The sequence below is a fragment of the Bos mutus genome, chromosome 25, assembly GCF_027580195.1.
Source record: "Bos mutus isolate GX-2022 chromosome 25, NWIPB_WYAK_1.1, whole genome shotgun sequence".
NCBI lineage: Eukaryota > Metazoa > Chordata > Mammalia > Artiodactyla > Bovidae > Bos > Bos mutus.
The window spans coordinates 28333538-28355681 of NC_091641.1; the positions used below are offsets into that span (position 1 = coordinate 28333538).

Below are 22144 nucleotides of genomic sequence, written 5' to 3' on the forward strand. Positions count from 1 at the left end.
ATTGTGTGGTAGCTCACAAAGATGTTCAAGATAGCTGTTTAAATGGGAATCTCTTCCCCTATACCCACAAAGCAGAGCTAAAAAAAAAAAAAAATTACAATTCTTTGCACTCTCAGCCAGTATAAGTTTAACTGTACTGTCAAGGAATTTGACAGTTACTTTATTCCTTCACTTGTAAAAAGTCTGATATGTATTAAAGAATATATGTTAATGTAAGTTATTGAACATAGTAAAGTGAAGACCTGTGAATGTACAACCAACTTATGAAACAGCCTGTAATATTGATGCTTTCTATGTGCTCCTTCCAGACCCCCACCCTCTGCCTGCTTCCTCTCAAGGTAACCACTATCCTGAGTTCTTAAAAAATCATTTCAACTTTTCTTTATGCAATTACCATATATATTCCCAGACAACAAGCATACTATTTATTTTCTCTTGTCTTCCAATGATAAAATTACTTCAGATATTTAGGAGGCTGTGTAAGACTTCTAAATATTGGAGACAGGAAAATGGATTGATAAATCACGGTTGTTGCTGTTTAGTTGCTAAGTTGTGTCCAGCTCTTTATAACCCCATGGGCACGACTGAGTGACGTCACTTTCACTTTTCACTTGCATGCATTGGAGAGGGAAATGACAACCCACTCCAGTGTTCTTGCCTGGAGAATCCCAGGGACAGAGGAGCCTGGTGGGCTGCCGTCTGTGGGGTCGCACAGAGTTGGACACGACTGAAGCGACTTGGCAGCAGCAGCAGCAGAGTTGCTCTTGGAGGTATACAAGACACAGTCAAAGAACTTTCCTAAGTAGTTGTGCTACTCCCTGCAATACTTCGTCCATAAGCTTGAACACAGCTTCTTCCTTATGTTCATAAAGCACAGTTAAGACAAGGCTTCTATGTTAAATTTTTTTTTCAATAACACCTGAGCACAATACAGGAAAAATCCTAAAACTAAGTGGCATAATCTTCTGTGGGAGTTCTTGGGTCATGCTCCTTCACTGTGGATCCTTTGCTCACTCTGTTTCATGGGCCATCTCAGCGTGACAGGATAAAAGCCTCCTTTATCCAGCCTTGCCTTCCTCAGACTCTCATGGCTTTTTGTCTCCAACTCTTAAAAAAAAAAAAAAAGTACCAGTACTAATAAAGACCCCTCCTTCTCCAACTGCGACAACAACAGAAAGCAAACAAATAGGAACATGTGCTTGCAAAGATACAACCTCGCCTACAATGTAGTCATCCTTTCGTATCACTGGGTATTATCATTGTTCATAATTGCTCTGAGCTTCTTCACTCTAGAGTGAAATTTTACTTTCGTGTACCCAGATGACCCATTAAACTGTTTTTCAAAAGAGCAGTCTTCCTCTAGAGATGAATTTTACACTCATCCCCAGAGTAGTTCTTTGGGCAAAGCCACAATTGTGGCTTTGTAACAGCTATCTTCAGCTAGTTTAAGCAGAAAAGAAGAATTTGTTCTAAGGTTACAGGATATCTTAAAGCACCAAAAAAGAATTTCTCACTGGCCAAATTTGAGTCAGGAACTTCTCTGGTGGCTCAGTGGTAAAGAATCCACCTGCCAAAGCAGGAGATATGGACATGATCCCTGGGTTGGAAAGATCCCCTGGAGAAGGAAATGGCAACTCACTCCTGTATTTTTGCCAGGGAAATCTCACGCACAGAGGAGTCTGGCAAGCTACAGTCCATAGGGTCGCAAAGAGTAGGACATGACTTAGTGACTAAATAACAACAATAAGCCCTCCTCTAACCCAGTCTAGAGAGATGAGGTCATATGGTACCAAATGGCTTCCAATAAATTTTTGCTGTAGATGAAAGGGTCACTATCAATGCTCCAGAAATGTTTTTCAAATCACTGAATGGCAGGGACGTTCCAAATGAATAATTTCTAAATAGCAAAGCCAATAATAAATATATGATTTGTTCCTTTCCCCTTTCCAAAGAGTCAACAGTTATTTTGAGTCACTTATCTTTATAAAAACATTCATTAACACAAGATGTCAACTGTATATCTTTCATGTAGTTAATGAATATTAATAATGTATATATATTTACTAATATGTCATAGCCACATAATATGTATGCAATCATAAATATTCATATACTATGTGTATGTAATATAAAATTATATACAATAAAATTAATGTATTTAATATATGATTAAATAATATAAGTATATCCAAAGACCATTAATTTAGAGCTTTCCTTGTCCCAGAGAAATATAAAGCAGTTTCTCAACCTTGGCACTGGTGACATGTTAGACCAGATAATACTTTATGAGAGGAGGAGACTGTCCTGCCCATTGCAGGATGTTTAGCAGTATCTCTGGTCTTCATCCATTAGGTGACAGCAGCATTCCCCTCTGTGCCACTGTGACAAGCAAAGATCTCTGCTGCTGCTGCTAAGTCGCTTTAGTCGTGTCCGACTCTGTGCGACCCCATAGATGGCAGCCCACCAGGCTCCCCCATCCCTGGGATTCTCCAGGCAAGAACACCAGAGTGGGTTGCCTTTTCCTTCTCCAATGCATGAAAGTGAAAAGTGAAAGTGAAGTCGCTCAATCGTGTCCAACTCTTAGTGACCCCATGGACTGCAGCCCACCAGGCTCCTCCGTCCATGGGATTTTCCAGGCAAGAGTACTGGAGTGGGGTGCCATTGCCTTCTCCGGCAAAGATCTCTAGACACTGCCAAATGCCCCAGGGAGACAATAATGCCAAAATTAAGAACCACTGGTATAAATCATGATCTTAATGAACACAACTGTGCTCATTTCACATGCTAGAAAGGTAATGCTCAGAATCCTTCAATCTAGGCTTCAACAATACGTGAACCAAAAAATTCCAGATGTTCAAGCTGGATTTAGAAAAGGCGGAGGAGCCAGAGATCAAATTGCTGACATCCGGTGGATTACAGAAAAAGCAGGGGAATTAAAAAAAAAAAACTACTTCTGCTTCATTTACTATGCTAAAACCTTTGACTGTGTGAATCCCAACAAACTGTGGAAAATTTTGAAACAGATGGGAATACCAGACCACCTTACCTGCATCCTGAGAAACCTGTATGCAGGTCAAGAAGTAACAGAACCAGACTTGGAACAACTGACTAGTTCCAAATTGGGAAAGGAGTACGTCAAGGCTGTATATTGTCACCTTGCTTATTTAACTTCTATGCAGAATACATCATGCAAAATGCCAGACTGGGTAAACATAAGCTAGAATCAAGATTGCAGTAGAAATATCAACAACCTCAGATATGCAGATGACACCACACTAACGACAGAAAGCAGAGGAACTAAAGAGCCTCTTGATGAAGGCAAAAGAGGAGAGTAAAAAAGCTGGCTTAAAACTCAACATTCAAAAAACTATCTTGGCATCTGGTCCCATGACTTCACGGCAAATAGATTGGTGAAATGTGGAAACAGTGACAGATGTCATTTTCTTGGACTCCAAAATCACTGAAGACGGTGACTGTAGCCACAAAATTAAAAGACACTTGCTCCTTGGAAGTAAAGCTCTGAGAAACCTAGACAGCGTATTAAAAAGCAGAGACACGTTTTGTGAAGAGGCAAAGACTGAGTGATGGCAACTTCGTTGCCAACCTCCAGCAGGAATCGGCTTCTCCACGTAGAACGCCGGGGTAGGAGATTCAGAATCGAATCTCTTCTCCCTTCCCCCTCCTGTGACATTTTTCTTGATCTTCAGCTACGTTTTTCAGCTTTGTGAGGCACCGTATCATCAAAGACAATGGCCAGTAATGTTATCGACAAGATGGATCCTTGCTCCATGAAGTCTCGTGTATTCATTGTGAATCTCAGTACCCTTGTGGTCAAGAAATCCGACCTGGAGGCAATCTTTTCAAAATACAGCAGAATCATGGGTTGCTCTGTTCACAGGGGCTTTGCCTTCATTCAGTGTGTTAATGAGAGAAACGCCCAGGCTGCTGTGGCAGGAGAGGATGGCAGGATGATTGCTGGCCAGGTTTTAGATATTAATCTGGCTGCAGAGCCAAAAGTGAACGGAGGAAAAGCAGGTGTGAAATGATCTGCAGCGCAGATTACGGGTCAGTACCAGAACACCCTTCTCCATCCCCTCCACTCAGCCCATCTTTTGACTTGGACTGTGACTTTCAACAGGATTATTACGACAGGACGCACAGTTACCTAGCACATGTTCCTCCTCCTCCTCCTATTGCTCGGGCTGTAGTGCCCTCAGAATGCCAGCAAATATCAGGAAACACCTCATAAAGGGGCAAACATGGCTTCAATTCTAAGAGCAGACAGTGGGGATCTCCCTCTAAGTCTGGAAAGTTGAAAGGAGATGACCTTCAGACCATTAAGAAGGAGTTAACTCAGATAAAACAAAAAGTGGGTTCTTTACTGGAAAGCCTGGGAAATAATTGAAAAGGAACGGAGCACACAAGGAGTGGAGATGAAGAAGGGTAAGTCAGAAGAGGAGCAGAGCGGCAGCTCCCTGAGCAAGATAAGACTAATGAAGATGGAGTCTGAGCGGGGGGTGCAGATGACTCTGCTGAGGAGGGGGACCTACTGGATGATGACGATAGTGAAGATCGGGGGGATGACCAGCTGGAGTTGATCAAGGATGCTGAAACAGAGAGGATAATGGAGACAGCGCCAGTGGCGAGGATGACTCTTCAGCACATAGTGGGGTTTAGAAATCTTGTCCCATTATTTCTTTACCTAGATGCTTGTCTAAGATCAAAATTTTCACCAGATCCTCTCCCCTAGTATCTTCAGTACATGCTCACTGTTCTCCCCACCCTTGTCCTTCCCATGTTCATTAATTCATGTTGCCCATTTTCACTTCCTTTGACCCTCCTAGTAGTTACGTTTAGTCTTTACCCTGTAATTTTTGCTTTAATTTTGATACGTCTTTATGACTTAACAATAAAAAGGATGTATCAACTGTCTCCAGAGAAGGCAATGGCACCCCACTCCAGTACTCTTGCCTGGAAAACCCCATGGACGGAGGAGCCTGGTAGGCTGCAGTCCATGGGAACGCTAAGAGTCGGACACGACTGAGCGACTTCACTTTCACTCTTCACTTTCATGCATTGGAGAAGGAAATGGCAACCCACTCCAGTGTTCTTGCCTGGAGAATCCCAGGGATGGGGAAGCCTGGTGGGCTGCTGTCTATGGGGTCGCACAGAGTCAGACACGGCTGAAGCGACTTAGCAGCAGCAGCAGCAGTAGCAGCATCAACTGTCTCCAAAATAATCTCTTGCTATAGAGGGAGTACAGTTCTTTCCATTCATACAGTAGCTTCTTCTCTAACTACAAAGGCAATCTCATTAGTTGAGCAGAACCTGAGAGCAGCTTTGAGTTAGAGGTATGTGTGTTACACCCCACATAAGAGTGCTATGTGGGGCTGTTCAACACAAATGTAACAATGTACTTTTGTGAATGAGAGTTGGCATGTTAAATGCATCCTCTAGAAAAATAACTAGTGTAATAATCTTAAGGTTTGTTTTTTAAAGTTGATAGTGTGGGTTATTTTTGTGAACAGCCTGATGTTTGGCGCCTTTTTCTTCCCTCAAAATAAACAAGTCCTTATTTAACCAGGAATTTGGAGGGGGAAAAAAAGCAGAAACATCACTTTGCCAACAAAGGTCCATATAGTGAAAGCTATGGTATTTCTAGTAATCAGGTATGGATGTGAGAGTTGAACCATAAAGAAAGCTGAGCACCAAAGAATTGATGCTTTTGAACTGTGGTGTTGGAGAAGGCAATCAAACCAGTCAATCCTAAAGGAAATCATCCCTGAATATTGGAAGGACTGATGCTGAAGCTGAAGATCCAGTACTTTGACTACCTGATGCAGAGAACTGACTCATTGGAAAAGATCCCGATACTGGGAAAGATTGAAGGCAGGAGGAGAAGGGGCTGACAGAGGATGAGATGGTTGGATGGCATCACCAACTCAATGGACATCTGTCTGAGCAAACTCAGGGAGATAGTGAAGGACAGGGAAGCCTGGTGTGCTGCAGTCCATGGGGTTGCAAAGAGTCAAACATGACTGAGCAACTGAACAACAATGAGGTGAACTTTTAGTCCAGTTGAAGACACAAAATATGTATGAAACAACTGGAGGACAAAGAGGTAAAACAATATACAAAATTATATTATAAACAGTCATACAGTTTCCATTTTTGCATTTAATATTCTTTGGAAGATGTGGGCTCCATCCCTGGGCTGGGAAGATCTCCAACCCACTCCAGTTTTTTTGCCTGGAAAATCCCATGGACAGAGATGCCTGGTGGGCTACAGTCCATGGGGTCGCAAAGAGTCAGACATGGCTGAAGCGACTTAGCACACAAGCACAAATCTATTAAGTCCTTTAAAGCAGACAACATGGTACTTGCTGTTGGGTTCTATAAAGTGCATACTTTACATCTGTGAGGCATTCTGGGAAGTTTCCCTAAGAAAGTGATTATTGAATCAAAATTTTAAAAATCACTAAGGGTGAAAGGGTCAACAGGCTATGTGGGGATAGCGCATTTAAACCAAGGAGAAAGGTGTGCAAGACCCCATGGCAAGAGTAGAATAGGGGATATGAGTTAGGATTTGAGTTTAACAGTCCAGGGTTAAGGTAATAGTCCTTTGGAGGAAGGTGGTGGTGGTTGAGAAGAGACTCCATTGAGAAAACAGTCAAAATTGGAATCTTGAAATAAATGAATGATTGGGAATCCTTTTGTAATGCAAACATGTGTTCCTTTCCCTTCTTAATATTCAAATATGTTAGCTTTTTGCAATGCAAGACACAAAGTACAAAAATCTAAGCTGAGTGAATGCTAAATTTCAGAAGTAATGTATTATTTAATAGCAGTTCATCATGATATAGGGCATCCCTTGTGGCTCAGCTGGTATATAATCCACCTGCAATGCAGGAAACCTGGGTTTGATCCCTGGGTTGGGAAGATTCCCTGGAGAAGGGAAAGGCTACCCACTCCAGTATTCTGGCCTGGAGAATTCCATGGACAGTCCATGGGGTCGCAAAGAGTCGGACACGACTGAGCGACTTTCACTTTCACCATAATATAATCTGATAATGGTACTGGAAAATCTTCTCCATACTGTTACTGAACTCAGGTTCACCTGCTCCTCGCTCAAGAATCCGATACCAAGAGACAAGTGTCAGGTAAAAGGAAAGACAGCTTTATCGAGGAGGATGGCAATCCTGGGGAGAAGGCAGACCCATGAACCAAAAAATAATCCCAGAGTTTGCTCAAATCTATGTCCATTGAGTCAATGATGCTACCTCATCATTTCATCCTCTGCCACCCTCTTCTCCTGCCCTCAATCTTTCCCAGTATCAGAGTCTTTTCCAATGAGTCAGCTCTTCATTTCAGGTGGCCAAAGTATTGGAGCATCAGCATCAGTCCTTCCAATGAATATTCAGGGTTGATTTCCTTTAGGATTAACTGGTTTGATCTCCTTGCAGTCCAAGGGACTCTCAAGAGTCTTTTCTAGCACTGCAATTTGAAAGCATCAGTTCCTAAGTGCTCAGGCTTCTTTATGGTCCAACTCTCACACCTGTACATGACTACTGGAAAAACCATAGCTTTGATTATACATACCTTTGTTAACAACTTTAGAGAAACTTTAAAAGGGAAGGGGGACAGAAAAAGGGAAGGTACTGAAAAAGATGCATAGTATCCTGCTAGTCACTTTTTAAAAACGCACAGACTTGTATAAAAATATATGCTGGGTTTTGCACAGACTCTCTGGATAGATGTTCCAGACACTAAAAACAATGATTGCTTCTGGGAAAGGGCCATTAAGGACTGGGGAGCAGGGGCGTGGGGTTAAAAGCTGAAGGAAGATTTACTTTTTGCTGTATAGCTTTTAGTAATATTTCCCTTTTTCTTTGCTAACCATGTTCATGTACTCCATCCTTAAAAAAAACTAAAATGTTCTGGTAATAAAGTAAAAAGATTCATTGTCCTTTCTGAGCTTAACTTCAAATCTCTGAGATAATGTATTTTTTAAGGAAACTACAACACAGTGAAATAATTATACTGATTTGCTAGGAGGAGGACTCATACTCAGGGCGGTCAGATTTTAGTCCAGTCTCTGCCACTACCTAGGTATAGACAGATCACTTACGATTTTCATTTTTTTGTTTGAGGGCAGGGAATGGACTAAACAAACTTTGGAATTGTTAAAGTCAACGCTCAATCACTAGTGGCTGATTGGTCAATATATATTTATTAGGTCCAAATGTATTATTGCTTTTAAACATTTATTAGAATGGAAACCACAAAAATGTCCATGAATAGGAAACAAGTGAATTTATGATACATCTATTCAATGGAATACTGTGTTCATAAAAAAAAAAAAATAAGAAAGCTCTTTGACACCCAAAATGGAAAGATCTCTGAGATACATATTAAGTTTAAAAAAGCCTGTAAAGAAACATCAGAATGTATAAGCACTTTGCGTATATAAATGATATATATATATAGTGAATCATTATATATTTGTGCTTGAATGAAAGGATTTATAAGAAATCAGTAACATTTTTTAAATTATGTATTTATTTCTGGATGCACTGTGTTCATGGATGCTGCACTGGCTTTCTCTAGTTGCAGTGCTCAGGCTTCTCACTGCAGTGGTTCCTCTTGTTGCCGAGCTCTGAACCTGGAGAGTGAGGGCTTCAGGAGTTGTGGCACAGGCTTAGTTGCTCTGTGGCATGTGGGATCTTCCTGGACCAGGGATCAAACTCATCTCCCCTGCACTGGCAGGCAGATTCTTAACCACTGGTCCACCTGGGAAGCCCCTAATAACATTTTTGATGTCTATCAGTAACAATGTTCTGAAGGTTGAAGGGAGGCTTTAATATGTGCTATTTTATGCTTTTTGGATTTTGCAATATGGAATTACATTACCTAGTCAAAGATTTAAACTTTAAAAATGTGTTCATCCTATAAAATGTTTTATTTCTATGTCACTTTTTAAAAATTGTAGTTGATATATGATATGATATGTTACAAGTGTACAGTATAGTGGTACCTAATTAAGGTTATACTCCATCTAGAGTTGTTATAAAATATTGGCTATATTCCCTGCGCTGTACAACATAGCCTCATGGCTTACTTCATACATAACAGTTTGTATCTCTTACTCCGCTACCCCTTGTCTTGCCTCTCCCCACTGGTAACCACTAGTTTGTTCTCTGTATCTGTAAGTCTGTTTCTTTTTTGTTATACTCACTAGTTTGTTGTGTTTTTTTTAGATCTACATACAACTGATATCATACAGCATTTGTTTTTCTCTATCTGACTTATTTCACTTAGCATAATGCCTTCCAAGTCCATCCATGGTGTTCAAATGGCAAAATTTTATTCTTAATGGCTGAATAGTATAAAAATACTTCTTTTAAATTGACGGTAAGATAAGCCAGAAGAGTCTAGTGTTTTTTACTTTATTATATATTGATGGATTGATTTATACATTTATGTTTTTAATATTTATTTTTCCTTCATGTCAAGGCCTGTGCGGAGTCCTGGCTGGGGGTGCAGCTCTGCTCTAGGTAGTCAGTCACTTGGGGACCTAGTGTTTGTAAAATACCAAAGTACCTATATTTACTAAGATGATTATAAAGTTGTTTCTATTTTTCTTTCAAGGTGACTATCTGCTGCTCAGCATTGGTGACGCTTGAGGTTCACTAATCACAATTCTTAAGAACCAACTCTATTTACCCAAGATAAAATCCAATCATACGAGTATTGATTAGCCTCTGCAAGATAAAAGGCTCTTCTGCAGGTTCCTGAAACGTGCATATGTACACACCCTCTGCCCTCCAAGAATGTCCTTTGCACTTACTTGGTCCCTTATTCTGCACTACATTAAAGCTGATTTTTCTCTGACTTCCTAACTATAGCTCTTCAATTCTTAAAACAACTCTGCTGAGACTTCCCTGGTGGTCCAGTGGCTAAGGTTCCACACTCCCAATGCAGGGGGCCTGGGTTCGATACTTGGTCAAGGAACTAGATTCCACATGTTGCGACTAAGACCTGGTGCAGCCAAATAAACAAACAATCAATAAAATTAAAAACAGCAACAACAAAACAACTGTGCTTACCTGGTGCATTTTATATACAGAAGCTCAGCAGTTGCATATATTTATTAGTTAAAAATAAATCTATAAATATTAAATGGTTTATAAATTGCTGGTTTAATCCAATTATTCTTTTTGGATTGTGGTCAAATACACAGAAATTTTTGGTGGTGCTAGTGGTAAAGAACCTGCCTGCTAATGCAGGAGACATAAGAGACACGGATTCTACCCCTGGGTCAGGAAGATCCCCTGGAGGAGGCCATGGCAGCCCACTCCAATATTCTTGCCTGGAGAATCCCATGGAAAGAGGAGCCTGGTGGGCTACAGTCCATGTGGTTGCAAAGAGTTGGATACAACTGAAGCTACTTAGCACGCAAGCATGCACACATAAAATTTACCATCTTAATCATTTTCAAAAGTACAGTTCAGTAGTGTTAAGTACATCCACACTGTTGTACAATCGATCTCCATAACCCTTTTCATCTGAAATTCTGTACCCATTAAATAACTCCCCATCCCCCCAACTATCCCCAGACTCTGGAAACCATCACTCTTCTGTCTCTGTGAGTTTGATTCTCTGACATGAGAAATCTTATATAGGTGGACTCACACAGCATATGTCTTGTTGTAACTGGCTTATTTCACTTAGCCTAATATCCTGCCATTATTCTTTTTTCCAAGTATCTGCAATGCATATAGGCTTCCAGCTTGAGTTAATTTTTTAAAGTTCTAAACACAGAAATACTGAAGCATGGGACAGAAAATGGGAAGAAATATAAAAACAACTAACATTTTTGGAAGATTTGATAAAACATACCATATCACATACTTTTGCTTGTAATTGGAAATCTAAAAAAAGAAACTATCCTTATATTAGAGCATTCTTGCACAAATAATCCAATGATACAAAGGCAGAACATAAAAGGAGAACAGTCCCACATGAATTTTGATTATCATTCATCAGTTCAGTTCAGTCGCTCAGTTGTGTCTGACTCTTTGCGACCCCATGAACCACAGCATGCCAGGCCTCCCTGTCCATCACCAATTCCCGGAGTTCACCCAAACCCATGTCCATTGAGTCGGTGATGCCATCTCATCCTGTCATCCCCTTCTCCTCCTGCCCTCAATCTTTCCCAGCATCAGGGTCTTTTCCGATGAGTCAGCTCTTAAAATCAGGTGGCCAAAGTATTGGAGTTTCAGCTTCAACATCAGTCTTTCCAATGAACACCCAGGACTAATTTCCTTTAGGATGGACTGGTTGGATCTCCTTGCAGTCCAAGGGACTCTCAAGAGTCTTCTCCAACACCACAGTTCAAAAGCATCAATTTTTCAGTGCTCAGTTTTCTTTATAGTCCAACTCTCACATCCATACATGACCACTGGAAAAACCACAGCCTTGACTAGACGGACCTTTGTTGACAAAGTAATGTCTCTGCCTTTTAATATGCTGTCTAGGTTGGTCATAACTTTCCTTCCAAGGAGTAAGCGTCTTTTAATTTCATGGCTGCAGTCACCATCTGTAGTGATTTTGGAGCCCCTCAAAAATAAAGTCTGACACTGTTTCCACTGTTTCCCCATCTATTTGCCATGAAGTGATGGGACCGGATGCCATGATATTAGTTTTCTGAATGTTGAGCTTTAAGCCAACTTTTTCACTCTCCTCTTTCACTTTCATCAAGAGGCTCTTTAGTTCTTCTTCACTTTCTGCCATAAGGGTGGTGTCATCTGCATATCTGAGGTTATTGATATTTCTCCCGGCAATCTTGATTCCAGCTTGTGCTTCCTCCAGCCCAGCGTTTCTTATGATGTACACTGCATATAAGTTAAATAAGCAGGGTGACAATATACAGCCTTGACATACTCCTTTTCCTATTTGGAACCAGTCTGTTGTTCCATGTCCAGTTCTAACTGTTGCTTCCTGACCTGCATACAGGTTTCTCAAGAGGCAGGTTAGGTGGTCTGGTATTCCCATCTCTTTCAGAATTTTCCACAGTTTATTGTGATCCACACAGTCAAAGGCTTTGGCATAGTCAATAAAGCAGAAATAGATGTTTTTCTGGAACTCTCTTGCTTTTTTGATGATCCAGCGGATGTTGGCAATTTGATCTCTGGTTCCTCTGCCTTTTCTAAAACCAGCTTGAACATCTGGAAGTTATCATTAATATATGCAATCAAATCAGCAGTTTTAAATCCTTGGGAAAAAGGGAAACTCCTGCTATTTAAAAAATGAACATACAAATTATAATACATTGATTGTACTAATCTTTCCGATAGCTTGATGAGGCCACACGATATCCTTAAAAAAGAAGCCACATTTTTCAATGTCCATTTCTGTGGGATTTGTACTTATATCTTTACCCAAAGTGTGTGATGTTATTTTCCACTTAGAATGCTGGAATGCTTCCACAAGAGAAATCTATTTTAAAAATCAACTTATTTTAAAACAAAGTTCATTTGGCTGTTCAACAAACTGTTCATTGGCACAGTTTATTATAGCTTAAAATTCTGATAATGTCTTTATTATCTGAGGCTGGAATATTCTCCCCAACCCTGAAATGTATACTTGGCAGAGGCAGTCTGGTTACGTTTGCTGGTCTAAGATAGGTCAGGACTCCGGGTGGAGGTTTCCAAAATGAGGTTAAGGTAAGTATTTGTGCTTTTATAAACTTGGCGTTGAAATCTGAAGGAATACTGGTGGGTTCTGGAAAGAAAAAAGCAATTTTGAGATGAGAGTGGAACAAAAAAATCAAAGAGTTGTTGATTTTCATTCTCTCTGGAAGTAGAGCTTTAAATGGAGAACTAAGCCACAGACTGATCTGGGGTATTACAGCTCGTTATGACTAACAGGCTTAAGAAAAAAGCTCATTAATAACTACTGCTTGCAGGAAAAGTGTATAGTATACACCTTATAACAAATTATACATTAATTATATATCAATTCCAGCTTCTCCATTTATATGACATTGAAAAAATTACATAACCTTCCAAAATCAAATCTCCTTTCCTTAAAGTAGAGATAAGAGTGGTGCCTGTCTCTGTTGTGACAAATGAGATAAAGCCTGTAAGTTACTTGGCACAGGGGGTAATGTATGATGAACACCCAATAAATGCTGATGCTAGCTACTATTATTAACAAATGCCCCATGTATGTGTATGTTGATTCTGAATTATACAAAATGGGAACACAAAGATGAATAAAACAATGGTGAATGAGATCCTCATGGTCTAGTGGAGAAGTGACTACTACTATATTAAAGAGGCAGTGAATCTGGGACTTCCCTGGGGGTCGAGAGGCTAAGACTCCATGTTCTCAAGTAGGGGGCCCAGAATCAATCCCTGGTCAGGGAACTAGATCTCACATGCCACAACTAGAGATCCCCTGCAGCCAAATAAATGTTGTGTTTTTTTTTAGAAGAAGAAAAAAGAGGCAGTGAGTCATCTGAGGATCAAATCAAGATTTTTCTTTAAGCATTTTATGAATTATAGCATAATTTTTATTATTATTATTCTAGATCAGGGTTTCTCAACCTCATACTGATGATGTTGGATAGTTCTGTGCTGCGAAAGGGCTGGCCTGAGGATGAGATGGCTGGATGGCATCACTGACTGGATGGACGTGAGTCTGGGTGAACTCCAGGAGTTGGTGATGGACAGGGAGGCCTGGCGTGCTGCGATTCATGGGGTCGCAAAGAGTCGGACATGACTGAGCGACTGAACTGAACTGAGCAGTTTAGGGTCTGGCAGCACCTCTGGCCTCCACTCACCAGCTGCCAGCAGCACCTCTTCCCACTCTCCACATCTGCACTGCTGTGGGCTGTGGCTGCGAGCCTCCAAGACCAAACCCAGGCTTCAGTTTCTACTCCTGCTCTCCCCAGAGCTCCCAGGGCCTGCCTGTCTGGCCAGCGGTCTGCTCAGGGCCTGAACATTACCACCTGAACATTCTAAACTCCACTGTCGGCAGATGGCAGGCATCCAACGGTGGAATCGCAATCAGGGAGTCAGGAACTGGGCAGACCAGCTCTCCTCCAGCCAGCAGATGACCAGGAGATGGGCCAGCTTCTCCGAGAGGAGAGAATGGCACCCTGGGACCTGGGTGTCACTGGGGCAGAGTGAAGTACAGCATTTTGCCTGTGAACCTGACTGGCCAGGCCAGGCTCCCTCTGCCTTAGGCCAGCTGCTCTTGGTCAGGTGGATGATTCCAGCTGAGGCAACTGGAGTCAAAGCAGCTGTACAACCCACCGCCCAGTGAGTAGGAATGGGGGTGGGGGTGGGCGGAAGCAGTTACTCTCTTGTTATATAAGCAGCCACGTAATAGCCCAGATTTTCCCTTTTGACTCACCGAGCCTAAAATATTTATCATCTGGGCTTTTATAGAAAAAAATATTGCCAGCCTCCATTTTATTTTATTTATTTATTTTTCACCGCATGGCATGTAGGACCTCAGTTCCCTGACCAGGGATCAAACCTGGGCCCCCTGCATTGTAAGCGTGGAGCCTTAACCACTGGCCCACCAGGGAAGTCTCAGCTCCGTGTTAGATAAGCACTCATCTTACTGTCAATACAGAAAAATGTATCAAAACGGTGTCATGCTACCTGATGGTATCGTGAGACAGGAAGACAAGAGCATAGCCATTTTGGAAAAGGACCGGGAAGGGCCTTGAGAAAAACAGGCCTTGTGAGCTAAGAACAAAGGCCCCAGGGGTCTGGGGCCCAGAGACAAAAAACAGGGACCGGAAGGAACGAAAGATTAACTTTATCTCTGTTACACTAAGGAGTATACCTAGTTGCCACAAGACAAGAATCTCAACTATAAATTGTAACCTTATCTGTTCCTGTGCTTTCCTACAGAAAATTCTCATGCATTTCTTCCCCCTCACAGAAGCACTCCCTATTGCTGATAGCCATCACGGAGCCACCTGCTGATAATCAAAGAAGGTTGACAATTTCTGGAAGTCTTCAGTGCTCTATCAGACAAACCCTCCCTTTTGTCCTAAAAGCAACTCACCCTTTCTACTCCAGGAGCTGAGAGTTTTGTTTTGTAGTTGTGTGTTTTTTTCGTTGCCACTTTTTCCTTTGTGCACAAGCTATCTCTTTTAATAAAAAGCTTTTCTTGGGACTTCCCTGGTGGTACAGTGGATAAGAATCCACCCGCCAATGCAAGGGACATAGGTTCGATCCCCAGTCCAGGAAGATTCCACATGACATGGAGCAACTAAGCCCATGAGCCACAATTGCTGAAGCCCCCACACCCAAGAGCCTGTGCTCTGCGACAAGAGAAGCCACTGTAATAAGAAACCCGTGCACAACTAGAGAGGGACCCCCACTTGTTGCAGCTAGAGAAAGCCTGCACACAGCAACGAAGACCCAGCACAGCCAAAATATAAATACATACAAAAATAAGTAAATAAATTATATATATATATAAAAGCTTTTGTTGCCTAAGCTTTCCTTTCCTTGGGGAAACGATACTCATTTCTATGGTAGTACTGTCCAAGAAGCTAGAAAGGGCCTGGCAACAATCTTTGTAGCCAAAGTAAAGTGTTATGCCCAAGTAAATAAACACCTGATGAATACCCATGGAGCCTACACTCTAGTTAGAAACTGTTGCTAACATCAAAGAGGGCTATTTTCAGCTTAGAACTAACCCGGAGAGAATTCAGCAATTATTCGCTAATTATTGGCCTACTGCCATTACTTTATAACAGAGCACACAGGTAGAATTACGAATGTAATTACCCTTCTTAAAAAGCCAGCAAGGGGACTTCCTGGTGGTACGGTGGATAAGAATCCACCTGCCAATGCAGGAGAAACCGGTTCAATCCCTGGTGCGGGAAGATCCCACAAGCCACGGAGCAACAAAGCCCTTGCGCCTACAGCCTGCACTCTGCAACAAGACAAGCCACTGCAATGAGAAGCCTGTGCGCTGCAATGAAGAGTAGCTCCTGCTTGCTGCAACAAGAGAGAGCCCGTGTAGGGCAACAAAGACCCAGAACAACCAAAAATAAATAAGCAATTTTTAAAAAAGAAGGCCTGCAAAGATTTCTCACTTTCTCACCCCTCAATTTTGGAGTCCCAGGCACTCTTTTTCATGGTAAAGACTGCTTTATTGGTAGCGATTCAGTTCAGTTCAGTTCAGTTCAGTTCAGTCGCTCAGTCATGTCCGACTCTTTGCGACTCCATGAATCACAGCACACCAGGCCTCCCTGTCCATTACCAACTCCCAGAGTTCACTCAGACTCATGTCCATCGAGTCAGTGATGCCATCCAGCCATCTCATCCTCTGTCGTCCCCTTCTCCTCCTACCCCCAATCCCTCCCAGCATCAGAGTCTTTTCCAATGAGTCAACTCTTCCAATGAGGTGGCCAAAGTACTGGAGTTTCAGCTTTAGCATCATTCCTTCCAAAGAACACCCAGGGCTGATCTCCTTTAGAATGGACTGGTTGGATCTCCTTGAAGTCCAAGTGACTCTCAAGAGTCTTCTCCAACACTACAGTTCAAAAGCATCAATTCTTCCGTGCTCAGCCTTCTTCACAGTCCAACTCTCACATCCATACATGACCACAGGAAAAACCATAGCCTTGACTAGACGAACCTTTGTTGGCAAAGTAATGTCTCTGCTTTTGAATATGCTATCTAGGTTGGTCATAACTTTCCTTCCAAGGAGTAAGCATCTTTTAATTTCATGGCTGCAGTCACCATCTGCAGTGATTTTGGAGCCCAGAAAAATAAAGTCTGACACTGTTTCCCCATCTATTTCCCATGAAATGATGGGACCGGATGCCATGATCTCCGTTTCCTGAATGTTGAGCTTTAAGCCAACTTCTTCACTCTCCACTTTCACTTTCATCAAGAGGTTTTTTAGTTCCTCCTCACTTTCTGACATAAGGGTGGTGTCATCTGCATATCTGAGGTTATTGATATTTCTCCCAGCAATCTGGTGGCAGTTAGTACAAGTCAATAAATATTGATCCCCACAAAACTCAGTTATTTATCAGATTACTGGTTCACAGTAAGCTGAAAGGAGTTGAGCCAAGTGACTGCTGGGAGGATAAACTGAAGCCAATCCTGCTTCTTGGGAAATGAAGTCATAGTCAGTTGATATATGGCATATGCCATTCCATCAACTCTAAGAATCATGGTGGCTCTATACAGGAGGGCATCAGCTATCCCACCTTTCAAATGTACTGGAATGCCATTACCTTTCTGAAACAGCTTTTGTTTCCCTGGAAGCTTATGCTCAAACTGCCTGTATGAAGCAGTACTCATGGTTCTCTGGGTAATCTGACAAAGAGCCAGCAGATACTGCAGCATCTTGGCTCAGTTACTGCCCACTAACCTCGACAACTGACCACCAGGAACGAAAATCCCCAAGCACTCTTGACTACAGCCTCAGATTACCCTTTCCCAAGTGTCTCCCCAGCAGGTCACAGACTGTTAAACCTCTGAGCCTTTCTGTTGATTTTTCCCCATGCATGGAATGTTCTTTCCATCTTCTTAATCCAATGGATACCTCTGGGTCTTCGTTGCTACACACAAGCTTTAGATCAAAAATCCCTCACCCAGCCCACACCTGTATTCTGGGAGACCGAGTAGACTTGTGTTACAGCACTTGCTGTGTGTGTGCTCAGTCACTCAGTCATGTCTGACTCTTTGCGACCCCATAGACTGTAGCCCACCAGCTCCTCTGTCCATGGGGTTTTCCAGGCAAGAATACTGAGTGGGTTGCTGTTTCCTCCTCCAGGGGATCTTCACTGTGTAATTATTTCTAGATCTGCCTCCCTTAATAAACAGTGAGTGCTTGGAGAACAGGGGCACCTTATCTCTGAATCTCTAACACCTAATGGAATGCCTGGCACTCGACAGAAATTCAACAAATGCCAGGCCAATGAATTAATTATTTGAAAGGCACTGCATGGCAGTTCCTGTCAAAAATAAGGGGTAGACACAAGACTACCCCTTCTTCTTCCTTGTCTAAAGTGTTCTTCTCTTTAGAGAACATGGTCTCTAAGCTTTCTGATGGCAAGGTCTGCAACCTTTGTGTTTATTTGTGATCACCATTATTCTTGGCACTTAGTAAATGCTCCTTCAAGAATTATATGGAGAATTACTTCAATCATACGAATTAATGGGAAAATGATCTTTTTCAATAACACTAAATCCTTAACTTATGGAATTATTACAATTTGTTACTATTTTGCTCCTTAAAAAAAAGAAACCTAAATCACTGAATGTGTTTCATTTTAGAATCCACGAGTCCAAATTGTACAAAAATCAAACAAGCTAAAATGCTTTGCCCCTATGATTATCTATAGAATATATATGTGTGTGTGTGTGTGTGTATTTAGAAACTGTTACACATTCTGTTAAAAGTGAATTGGAGAAAACTGTAAGGAAATTAAGGGTTTGACTTCCACCTAATAGCTGTATTTCACGTCAGAGATGAAACCAGTCAATATGAACACCTTCTTGAATATGTTGGTAGCATGTGAACAGGAGCATTAACATCATCTCAAGGTATTGCTCTGCTCTATGCTCTTCCTCCTTGCCCCCCAAGGAATTTATCAAATGAGGTCAGAGACAAAGACCAGTATACTGACACACTGCACTTAAACCATTGAGAAGCAGTGTTTTAAAGGTCACCAATTTTGACCTTCACATGATCTCTCCTATTGTTCTAACTGACAGGGGGTCAGTTGGGAGTTAAATGAACCTCCTCCTCAGCTGTCTTAACCATAACATTCATCTCATAGGTCAGCATAAAGGGTCTTGTGATTCAGTACACATAACCACATGTGTACTATGGTACATAAGCATATATGATTTAATACAAATAACAAAATGTTTTCCAAATCTCAGAATCTTTACAAGTTTCAGGCCATGATTAATTTTAACCTTTATGTTGACACATGTAAAATAATTTTACTTAAGTAAATGGATTTCAAAAAGCAACCATCACTACCATAAACAAAGAAACTGTTATAATACTGGGCATAGATAGAAGTTATCCACTAAAATAACTTTGTTAATATGAATGGTATTAAGTCCTAGCCAGGTGCCGGTGTTGCCTACCAAAGCCTTACAGAGGTGTTAGAGATCAGTAACCCCAAACTAATAAAATATATTCATATAATCAAAAAGATTGAAAAAGAACTGAAAAGACCTTTCCCACTGGAAGGCTCACTGCTATTTGTGCTGTGTCTTGTACCACCTAAACTCATCTTGTTTCAGAAACATTGTAGAATCTCCCCACCTTCACACCCCCCAGCCTCAGAACTCCTGAGTGAAGGTAATTAACACCTTTCGGCTGGTACAGCCATAAAGCCTTAACAACAACTCATCCACTCAGAGCACTAGGTTTCAAAAACCTACTGCCACCAGGGAAGTCCTATTCAAAAACCTACCTAAGTTCAAATAATCGAATCGCTGAAGGAACGGGCCAGTTCACCTCCAGTAACTTTGTGTGTCTGAACAGAGGCGGTTGAGGAAACCACCAGGACACGGACCTGGAAACAATTAAGGAATACTGAAGGTATTCCTTCTAAATCACTTACTTGGCGGAGGCCTGAGGGCCACTCAGAGGGCTGGGGTCTGCTTCTGTCCTAGATGGAGTGACTCTTCTTCCCTCGGGCCAGGGTGGGGGTCCTCCCGGAGGGCACTGACTGCTGGGCTTGAGCAGCTGGAGCTGGAGACTGAGGAGGCAGGGCTGCAGCGTCAGGACGGTTCTGACTTAGCTCCTGGTCCGCTGGTGGCGGGGTCTCAAGATCAACTGGCTCTGTGTGAAACTCCCAGGCAGATGGAGGCTGGCTTGGTCTAATTTCCTGGACTAAAGAGCTGCTCTGGGAGGCCTGCTGGGTGTGATACGTGGCCTGAAGGTCCAGAATAGCTTGGACCACCTGAAGGTCCACAGGCTGGGTCTGCAAAGACTCGGTGGGCAGAACCTGGAGCAGAGAGATGGTGGCCAGACTCTGGGCCTGGGAGGCCTGAAGAGGTGGTGGTCCAGTTTGACAGACCTCCAAAAGATTCTGAAGCTGCTGCTGAGAGGCCACAGGCACCAAGGAGTGGCCCTCAGAGGCCACAGGCACTGGGAGCTGGCTTTGAGAGGCCACAGGCACCAGAGGGTGGCTCTGAGAGGTCCTAGGCATCAGGGGGTAACTCTGAGAGGCTCTAGGCACCAGGGGGTGGCCCTCAGAGGCCACAGGTACCAGGGGGTGGCCCTCAGAGGCCACAGGCACCGGAAGCTGGCTCTGAGAGGTCCTAAGCACCAGGGGGTAGCTCTGAGAGATCCTAGGCTCCAGGGGGTGGCTCTGCGAGGTCCTAGGCACCAGGGGGTGGCTCTGAGAGGTTCTAGGCACCAGGGGCTGGCCCTTAGCGGCCACAGGTATCAGGGGTTGGCCCTCAGAGGCCACAGGCACCGGGAGCTGGACTTGAGAGGTCACAGGCACCGGGGGGTGGCTCTCAGAGGTCACAGGCACCAGGGGGTGGCTCTCAGAGGCCACAGGCACCAGGGGGTGGCTCTCAGAGGCCACAGGCATCAGAGGGTGGCCCTCAGAGGCCACAGGCACTGGGAGCTGGCTCTGAGAGGTCCTAGGCATCAGGGGGTGGCTCTGAGAGGTAAGGATGGTCAGAGGCTGACTTGCAAAGGACGAGGAGACAACAGGCAGGCTCTTAGAGGCAAAGACCACCTGAGGCTGAATAGTAGAAGTCAGGGGGACAACAGGCTGTCTTGTAGAAGCAAGAGTGACTGCAGGGGCCTGGCTTGTAGAGGAAACTACAGGCTGGCTTTTAGAAGTCAGGAGACGTGGAGGCTGGCTAGTAGAGGCCAAAGCGGCTGCAAGCTGGCTCACAGAGACAAGAGTCACTGCAAGGGGCTGGCTCGTAGAGACCAAGTCTACTACAGGCTGGCTCTTCGAAGTCAGAATAGGGGCAGTTTGGCTCATAGAGGCCAAGGAGACTACGGGCAGGCTCTTAGAAGTCAGGATGACTGGAGTTGGAGCCTGCTCCAGAGGAGATGGCGTAAATGGCTGCACCAGATTGGTCGATGGTCCCTTAACGAACTTTGGGAGACTAGCCTCACGGCCCAGGTCACCAGCATCGGGCACCTGGGAGCCAGCTTCCTTTAAAATTTTGACAGCTTCGGGTTTGGGGAGATCCTTGCTGCCAAAGTCCTGAGCCTCGCCCTTCTCCGCAGCCCCTTCTGCCCGGTCTTCGTCTTGGTCTAGCTGGCTTTCGACCTGGCCCGTGACGGTCATATCCAGAGATGTCCGCCCTTTCAGGAACCTCTGGCGTTGTCGCCGCCGCCGCCGTATCCGCATAAAGGTGTTGGAAACGCTGCCTATGGTGAAAGTGAAGCGGTTGCTGATGGTCTGGCTCAGGACTTCCAGCGTGTAGGCGGAGGGCAGGCGGTAGGGGCTGTTGAAGGCCTCTTCAGAAGACAGTTCGATGTTACCGCTGTACCAGAAAGTCCACCAGAGGAGGCTGAGGAAGACGATGCTGGCACCCAGGTAGAGCAACATGTCATAGTAGAGTATACGGGTAAAGACCCCGGTGAACAGCATGGCCGCGCCCACCGTGTCGAAGGTGATGCCCAGCCAAAAGAAATGCTTGCAGCGGCCCAAGCACGACCGCTTCTCGATCTTGGCGACGTGGTTAACCGAAACCTCCATGAGCCCCGACTGTCGCTGTCGCCGCCGCCGCCGGGTCCGCAGAAGCTACCAGGCAAGCGGCGTCGCCACAGGCCGGCAGGGGCCGCTGGGTCGCCACGGCGACGCGTTGGGGGCGCGCCAAGAAGGAGGCAGGACAAGCGTTCGGGAAAGCTCGGCCGCCGCCCACTTGCGCGGAGAGGGGGGGCGGGGTGGGGGAGGCGTCGCTCCAGAGCCGGGCGCATGCGCAGTCTGCCCCAAGGCGGTCTGTCCCAAGGCGGTGCCCCGCCCCCGACCCGGGCCGCTTTTCCCCACGCGCGCAGTGTTTGCTCGGCGTGCTCCAGTCGCGTGTGCGTGTGCCGCCTGGGACCTTCGGAGAGCCAAGAGTTCACCTCACGTGCTCTGTGTCCCCGCCGTAGGAAG

The 22144-nt window shown here is 43.9% G+C and overlaps 1 protein-coding gene and 2 pseudogenes across 1 annotated transcript; 1 reads left to right on the top strand and 2 right to left on the bottom strand.

The window, feature by feature from the left end:
- Positions 1–3157: 3157 nt before the first annotated feature.
- LOC102264904 (heterogeneous nuclear ribonucleoproteins C1/C2-like) lies at positions 3158–4831 on the top strand (annotated as a pseudogene).
- Positions 4832–6147: 1316 nt separating this feature from the next.
- LOC138985573 (BCL-6 corepressor-like protein 1) lies at positions 6148–21921 on the bottom strand. The gene is made up of 2 exons (XM_070362465.1): positions 19634–21921; positions 6148–12783 (listed from the first exon to the last, which is right to left on the bottom strand). The coding sequence occupies exon 1, from the start codon at positions 21743–21745 to the stop codon at positions 19682–19684; it is 2064 nt and encodes a 687-aa protein (XP_070218566.1). The 5' UTR covers positions 21746–21921; the 3' UTR covers positions 6148–12783; positions 19634–19681.
- Positions 17079–17393, bottom strand: LOC138985591 (cytochrome c oxidase subunit 7A2, mitochondrial pseudogene; annotated as a pseudogene).
- Positions 21922–22144: the final 223 nt, after the last annotated feature.

What these genes read in the sequence shown, in the direction of transcription:
- LOC138985573 (XM_070362465.1), bottom strand. Translation starts at nt 21,745, where the DNA reads ATGGAGGTTTCGGTTAACCACGTCGCCAAGATCGAGAAGCGGTCGTGC.